At 42.5% G+C, this 8,448-nt stretch overlaps 1 protein-coding gene across 2 annotated transcripts in view; it reads right to left on the bottom strand.

Annotated features, from left to right (window-relative positions):
• Positions 1–279: 279 nt before the first annotated feature.
• Positions 280–8,448, bottom strand: part of acaca (acetyl-CoA carboxylase alpha) — a 33,034-nt gene continuing 24,865 nt past the window's right edge. For both annotated transcript variants that reach the window (XM_083987234.1, XM_083987235.1), the window contains 11 exons: positions 7,788–7,931; positions 7,552–7,672; positions 6,489–6,585; positions 6,245–6,341; positions 6,026–6,161; positions 5,762–5,939; positions 5,567–5,679; positions 4,707–4,861; positions 3,790–3,960; positions 2,184–2,320; positions 280–2,056 (listed from right to left, as the gene is read on the bottom strand). In XM_083987234.1, the coding sequence (XP_083843360.1) occupies positions 1,930–2,056; positions 2,184–2,320; positions 3,790–3,960; positions 4,707–4,861; positions 5,567–5,679; positions 5,762–5,939; positions 6,026–6,161; positions 6,245–6,341; positions 6,489–6,585; positions 7,552–7,672; positions 7,788–7,931 (1,476 nt within the window). In that variant the 3' untranslated portion in view covers positions 280–1,929. The remainder of the gene's footprint in view (positions 2,057–2,183; positions 2,321–3,789; positions 3,961–4,706; positions 4,862–5,566; positions 5,680–5,761; positions 5,940–6,025; positions 6,162–6,244; positions 6,342–6,488; positions 6,586–7,551; positions 7,673–7,787; positions 7,932–8,448) is intronic.

The following is an 8,448-nucleotide window of genomic DNA, read 5'->3' as shown; positions in this document are numbered from 1 at the left end:
CACTTTAATCATCTGTGGATTGAGGAATGGGAAGACTATCATTTTCGAGTAATCAGAAAATGTCTCCCCAGAGTAATTGTCTTTGCTCTGACTGCTGAAATTAATGAGGCTTCCATTGATGTGATTATCTGTCCTGACGATCGTCAATATATAAAAAATAATTGACAAATTAAATTACAGCAAATTTCTTGGAAACTTGAGTTTTGTTAAAAGCACTTTCTTAGTGTTTTTTCTACTATAACAAAAAAACAGAGATTTAAAAGTTTTTGCACAAGCAGATTCAGGCTAAGTTGGGTAAGCTTTATTAAATTTGCAGACACATTTAGAGCTCTTCACTGTAAATTCTTCACCACTGTTGTATAGGACACAACCAGTTACTTATAAAGCAACTGGACTACATGTCAACATAGGCACATAAAAGGCACAGCATTGACCATGAAGCAATTAAGCCATTTCACATTGCTAACATTGCTTTTTTTTTTTTTAGCAAAGCATATGACACTGAGTGACCTACAGGATTGCATTCAACATGATGGTGCTGTTTTACTATTATGTTCTCTATTCTTTAAAAAAAGAAATCCTTTTATGTTACAGTCACCACAATTGGCCTGTCCATTAGTAACAAACTCAAGTGGAGAATATGCCATTCAAAACATTGTTTTCAAAAAAATTAATATTAAAAAATAAGTAACATTTCATATACATAAAAGGTACAAACTTTAAATAGAACAGTTAAAGTGGATTACAGTAAAATTAGACACCATTTCTGACATGTAACATACAGTAAGTCCAGTGAACAGTAGCCTTTGTTTATTCACAGATCATTTAGCCATCCAAGTGTTGTGAGTTCAAAAATATTTCTTTAGTTTAAAAATGAAAAGAAAGAAAGAAAAAACTCTTATCTTTCAATAATTGGTTTTAGGAGCGACACAATAGGTGTCAAAAAAGTAACCCAAGTGTGAAAAGGCTATTTAAACAAGCATGCCATTATGCACTCTGTGTAGAACAATTATCAATTCCCATTTAAACTATAATCAACTCTGTGTGTTTCGTTTGTGTTGCTCCGCATGTATGTGTGTGTGTGTGTGTGTGTGCAACAGTGAAAACTGTGCGTGTTTGATTCTGGGTGCAATATGAGGGAACATTTTGCAATAAAGTGCATGTAAAGCAGCATGTGTGGACTGTGTGAGTGAGAACAGAAGGGACAGCTGTGGTTTTTTTGTGAGGCGAGCTGCCCATTGCTCACTGCAGGGTAACTGTGAAAACAGTCGGGGTCTAAAAGGGACCTCGTCCCCGCTCCCTGCTGGGCTCTCCTGTCCAAATCTGTTATAGTGTTCCCCGTCTTTGTTCAGTAACTAAGTGCTCCCTGCGTAGGAGTTTTAAACCCCCCTTTTCTTGCTAATGCCCCCAGCAATATGTTGTCACTGTCGAACTGGTCAACAAAACGCTTGCAGATCTTAACAAGCATATGTCACGGACCAAGGTGCGTTTTAATATGACAACTTTGTACGTTCACTGTTGCGAACACTCCAGTGCAAAAGAATGGAGGTCACTGATTATCATGGAAACATTAAGCCACTGTGTAAACTCCAAACATGTTATTAGATATTAGTCACTAGGTATTTCTTTAGTCCTCTTTCAATTGCACTTGAATACAAAATACATGGATTTATCTAAACACTTGCGTACATGTAAGACAAGATCTACAAAATGTTATAAATGATGTCAGTCGTCTGAACTCTTACTTGTTGAGAATCATTGCCAACGTATCATCAGCCGCTGAGGGCCGTCACATTGGCTCCCCCCACCCCCAGTTTCGGAGCACAGTAAGAAGCAGGAATGGCCGAGCCAGGCTCCCTTGGCTGTGGTTCTGACCTGGACCGTAGTTCAGCCAGGGAGGCCGGGAAGGGAGGAAAGGCCCGGCTCTTGTTAGGAGGAGGCCGACGTCTCCATGGTGGACAGAATACGTACCACCTCGGTTCTCTGAGTGGGCGAGATGTGCTGGGTCATGTGCACGATAGAATCCATGGCCACCTCGGGATTGGCTTGAACGAGGCTTGAAAAAGAGAGGGGGTAAAACAAAAAGAAAAACATCAAGGTCACGCAGCAGAAAGCTGGGATTCACAGACAAGGGGAGAAAATGAGTTTCACCGCACTGATCCTGCGTTGTTTGTGATCATTACCTGCGAATCTGCTTGAGGATGTGATCGCGGCGGATGTACTTGATGTTCTCGTCGATGACGGACCTCGCACCCTCTTCTTCAGCTAACTGCCTCTCCAGCCATGCCACAACCTCTTCGTTGTTATCCCACAGATAAGCCTGGATAATGCAGGGAGACAGGGATGAGTCATTCTGAGCTAAACTCTGATTTCTAGGCTTTATTTATCGATAAATATCTAACTATTTCATGTGTGTGTGTACGAGTGTAATTGGAAATAAAAAAAATAAAAAAATAAAATATATACTATATATATAGTATATATATATATATCAGATACAACAGTTAAAACTTGCATTCTATAAATAGATATGTGAATTAAAAAAATGTCAATAAAGATGGACAGGCATTAAGTGGCTGCCTGGTGTTTTGTGAACTGGACCTGACAGGAAAATTAGTATTCATGAGGGTTGGCATCTCTGATCCCAAACAAAGCCAGGCTGGAGGGTTTAGCAAAGATTTGGGGGTGGAGAGGTTTAATGGGCTCTTGCCTTTTTTATGAACAGTCCTGCTTGAGGTCCGCAAGAACGTTTAATGCCCTTATTAATCATTTTTAATCTGTTTGCTTTTAATTAAGAAACAGTGTGTTGCTCTCCTATCTGCACGTGCCAGGGCTGTGATTAATTGTGGCTTAAGACAGCCAGTCCTGATTGGGATAATATATTAGCTAACAAGAAGGCCACATCTTAGGAGATCTCCGGCGCGGGGGCCGGTTCCTGTCACCCCTGCTGCTGGTCCTCTGAGCCCCGGACTGGGCCATGAAGAAACGCAGTTATGCATCTCCGAGTGCTGTTTATTTTCATTAACCACTGGTCATCGGTTCATCTGCACTTAATAACAATGATTAAATAGGGATGACTACTTCCTCTTCAACTGGTACACCAAGAGATGGGAGTTTGAGAATAAAAAAATAAAAAAAATTAAACACCCTCTGTAATCACCCTAGGGGGTAAAAAGGTGTCCTGAAAACAAGTAACGCGTCTGATTTGAGTTCACAGGAAGAGAAAGAGAAAACAGATATTACGCCTGCCTAACTCAATTACTCACCACAAAAGAGTGGATATAATGATGACTGTAGTGTGGATACAAGTAGTCGTTAAATGAAAACTGAAGATATTCCTGTGTGGTTGTGAGGATGTGTACATGAGAGAGGATGGAAAAAGTTCACAATATAACTGACACTACAGCTGCTGTCTAAACTCAATCTCTTGTCTTAAGAACACATGTATTTTCTCACCTAAATTGGCCTTAAGGCCTTTTTCAAACTCTGGAACCGGCTATTTAAGCTGTGCTAGAGAAAGTTTGTTGTACAGTGGTACAAAACACCTTGACCTTGGCAAAACAGCAAATTGCTTCATCCGCAAGTATATTATGTGTTTAAAATATACGCAAGCAAAATAAATTGTGGGACAATCATCAATGAAAACAAAATTTTCTTCCTCCTCCTCCTGTGTGTGTTTCTTTATGGTGTTGACTCCTAAGTCTTCAAAATTAACCTTAAATTCATAAACTGGCCTCTTCCACTCAGTCCAGCTAATAGAGAGACCACAAATGCAGAGTGGGTTTTTACCTTGACAGCCCCCTCAGCCTCCACAAACCAGCGGCGTAGCATTGCCTGGATCTGACCGTCCGTCAGCTCACTGTTGGCCGCTTGGATCTTCCTCTTCACCGTGTCCTCAAGCAGCAGACGCCGCAGACGCCAGTAAAAGAAGAGACGGGACGTCTGCCATTCCAGGATATCCTGAGAGAGACGACAGAAGGAAATGAGAAGCTGTTACCAAGTTTTAAATGTTAAATTATATTTAAATATATATATATATATATATATTTTTAAGTTACTTTAAATGTGGACAACTTTTTTAATATGCCATACCATATGGGATGTCACACAGAGGCAGAGCTCATTAAAAATATCAACTATGAGCTACTAATTAGAAAAAGCTTTTTATAATTGCAAATACTGTACATGATGTCAGGCTAAAAAGCAACTCACAGAATAAACTTAAGATGGACATAGAGATCAGTGCAGTTGATACTGGTCTGTAAGTATTTCCAGTCCATATTGTGTAAAAAACAAAACAAAAAAAAAACTCCAGGACTTTCATTCATCCGTGAAACGCCCTTCTGGTCATGTGAGGAAAGAGAGTGTGGATATACACTATGTGCGTATGTGTGTGCGTGTGTGTGTGAAAGATGGGACTTGGAAGGCACAGAAAGAGATGGGGCCGGCCCGAGGCTGCTCTGTGGTTGCTAAGGTGATTGACCAGGGTCATCAGAAGATAATTATGAGGACGAATCTCACAGCCTGGTGAGACCAAACATTATTCACCAGGCAGGTGCAGCAGCAGCAGCAGCTAGACTCACTCTCCCCTGTGGGCTTTTCAGGCTATTCACATGCTGCACATTCACACTGTAGCAAACACATGCACACAAGATAGCATTAGAAAAAACAGATAAAGCAAAGGGAGGAAGAGAAAGAGTTCTCACCGTGATAACGCCCTTCTCCTGCATGCGGCCTGGGGTGTCATGGAGGTCAGCAAACTGCACAGCCACCTGGTGGTAGATGGGCAGGAGAAACTCCTCGCGCTCCTTCAGCTTGGTCTCCAACTCTTTACGATCAGGGGGACTCAGCTCTGGAGTTCCTGTTGAGAGTTCAAAATAAAACCATTTTACATATCAGCCAGTCAAAACCAGAAACTGACAGCTGGATAGAAAGTATATGAAAATGAAACATCAATTAATGTTTCTAGGATTGGGGCATAGCCTGCAGGGACTGAGCTCAGATGCAACCTGCACATGGCAGACCTACATCCCTTATAGTTCAAAGTTCTGGATGTAGCTGTGAATTAACCTCTGCTAACAGCATTTTGTTGAGCCCCCCCCCCAACCCTCTATTTGCTGTCGCTGAAGACTGATTTCTGTCAATTCCAATCTGTAAGCTCTCAAACCCCTCCCCAGTAAAAACCTTCCATTCCACCAGTTCGCCCAAAGCGCCAAACCCCACGTGGCATCAGACCACAGCTCCACTGAACCCCCCCTCCCCGAGTAAAATCAATAGCCTGCTCAGGAGTGACAGGAGAGCTGATGATTGATCTGAGCAGGCTGTGATTGACACATCTCCCCAGGGACTGCAGAGAAGATGATACAATCAGCACCAAATAAAGAACAACAGTGAAAGCGCACATGCTTCATGCCCCCACCCCTCACCCCCCACCACCCCGATCTATTGCTCTTTACTAAAACAGGACGGCAATGGGAAAAGACCAACAAATGAGTGCAAAGCTGAAGGGGACAAAAAAACAAAAACAAATGACGACTTTTAATTAGAATTGAACTGGATGACTCACCCAATCTTTCGGCCAAGCCCATGTAGACCGGATCTACTCTCCTCATGGTCTTCACCAGGTCTTTCCTCCTAAACTTGATCTCCACTGTTCCCTCTGGTTCCAACACTCCTCCTCTGGAGACAAGAGTCATTCAATTGAACAAAGGCGCTTCGATACTGATGATTCCAAATTTGCCCTTTTGGTCGTCCAACTCACCGGCTGTCCTTGTCAGCGTACATCTCCATGTGCCGGGGGTTGATGGTGGGATCTATAACCACCCAGGAGCCTCCCCTCAGTTCAGCCTGTGGTGGAATATACACCAGCACCGGCTGCTTGTATTCCCTCAGGCCATCCACGATGTAGGCGCCGAACTTCAACACCTGGTCGTACATATCTAGGAGAGTAAAGATTTCAAATGAGATGCTGAAAAGGATTAATAAACCCAGATCGACTCTGCAACTGCCATGGAGGCAGAAGTACCTTTCATTCCTCCAGAAAAGCCCCTCCAGTTGGCGAACACGATGAGAGGCAGGCCTTCTCGGTTCAGGTCCTTAATGGCCTGGGCTGTTTTGAAAGCAGAATCTGGGAACCACACCTGGCCCGCCTGCTGGATGATCTAAATATACAAACCAGAAAATTAGCATCAATGAATCCGCAAATGTGTTGAATGCCAGATCAAATCATCCACGGCATCCTTACCTTTGCCTCCGAGTCCAAGTTGGCTGGATCTGCTGGGATTGACAGCTCCACTGATCTGGTTTCCACAGCAACAACTCCGGTAGGTATCCCACCCAGTCTGTGGGGAGAGAGAGGCCTTTCAGCGCTGACATCTACAAAATACCTCGACTACATTTTATAATGGCAAGGTAATTATCTGTGTCTGTAAACAGATTTATTTCTGGCAGCGTGTCATCTGGGTGCAGTGTGTTGTCTGGGCTCTTACCTGGCTCTGCCCACCACCACACTCTGAGCCCATGGCTGCATGATCTCCATGAAGGAGCCATGGTCAAAGAAACCACTCTGCTGGGAACCCTTGGGAGCTTTACACACACAGACGAGTGAGAGAAGTGCAGAGGGGTGAGACAGAGAAGGAAATGTAGTTAATTACTGCCACTTGGAAATGCAACAGAAAACATTCTTCCCCTTTCTGTAAATTTTAAAGTTGCAAGCAGCCTGAGGTTGTGTATTTTTTTTTTTTTTTTTTTTTAACACTTTGAATGTGTAATCTTGGCAGCAACAATGATGGATGACTGTATGAGGAGGCTTGCTCAGCTCTTTTACTGCCTGTGCACCCAGAGAAACATGCCCAGCCTTGGAGGTTACCATTCAATTAAGGCTCGCCACTCATCACTATCAGAAACGTTGACTGGCTTCCCACATGGTCCACCAATCTCTTCGCTGTCCCTAGCTATAATTATACTGATGCTGAACCTGCTCAGTCCTGACCTGCACACTAAGACACGCTGCATCCATTGTGGCAGTGGGATGTTAAGCTTCACTGTTTTTTTCCCTCCTTGTTTCTTAATAGCTTCTCTGGTAATGAGCTAGTTCAACATTTAACCCAGAGCATATTATGCTGAAAATGACAAATCTTTATGTTCACTTTAAATACCACATGCAAAAACATGAGTTATTATGACTGTATAAATGCTGATCGAGCATTTTATATGCAAATGATCAAAGGAGCAAATATCATAGTTACATCCTGAATACCATATAAGGCCATAAAATTTATTTTATCACAATTCATGATTTGATTTTTTTTTGCTACCCCATTGTTAATTTTTTGGAATAAAGAGAGGCTTGAATGTACGGATTATCATTACTGATTATCTGTCTTTAGTGATTAATATTGAACACTGTTAGAATGTTGAAAAAATAAAAAAATTGGACAGTTTTCTTTTCTAAAGAAAAGTACAAAATTCAAAGATATTTAGTTCATGTCAACAAAACACAAAGAGAGAGAAAAGGTGAGTTTCATAAATGATAAAAGAGAAGCTCCTCACTCTGGCTGGGACGTCCTGCTAACATCCAGCGTGGGTCATAAGGAGCCTTGGTTGGAACAAACTCCACTGGTCGATCTATGGGATCTTTGGCACTGAGGATGGGCACTGGGCTGAATCTACACTGTGGAGAGAAATTTTATCCATAAAGAAATAGGGTTAGAGGTAATAACTACAAACAGCTCTAAAAATGAGGACAAGTTAACTTGAATTAATTCAGGATGCAACATCTTATTAACCTTTGGCATGTAGGACAGCCACTGCAGGAGAGTGAAGACTCCCTCAAAGTCATCACAAACAGTAGAGTGGGTCACACCATTGTTGTGCATGATCTGAATGCCACCGAGCTGGTTGTTTGATGTGTACACTTCTCTGCCCAGCACCTGGAGTTGGAAAAAACGACAAAGGTGTGGATTTAACATTAGAAAAAAGTATATGTTAACATTATTTTGCTCTGTTGGAGGTTTCATGTTTAAACCTCACATTCGGCAGTAAACTGTAAAACGCTTCAAAAGTGGAGCTACAGTTTTCTGTCCAATTGAATCATGTGAAGATTTTCCCTTTAAAACCCTCCTCCCTCTGGCCTCCAGTGGTGCCAGCAGAGTTAATCTGGTGTTCATGTTGTGCAAACTTGGCTGATAACAGGAGGTGTCGTCACCAGGGTTTCAGCTCTGTGGAGCTGTGGATCAATGAGCTCGTGCACAGACGCAGACGTGTCCGGTGACAGCGCAGACCCTGCATTACATGCCCGCGCTGCGCTGCTGTCAATACAGCCGATCAGCAGCCAGAAATCTCTTTATCACTATGGTCACAGGTGGGTGCCACTATCTGCCATTCTTCCTGTGGGATTTTCTGACACAGACTGTGAATTAACAAATGCCCCATCTCATTTAAAATACT

Source organism: Trachurus trachurus (assembly GCF_905171665.1).
Source record: "Trachurus trachurus genome assembly, chromosome: 14".
Lineage (NCBI taxonomy): Eukaryota > Metazoa > Chordata > Actinopteri > Carangiformes > Carangidae > Trachurus > Trachurus trachurus.
This window is presented reverse-complemented; position numbering and strand designations above follow the sequence as displayed.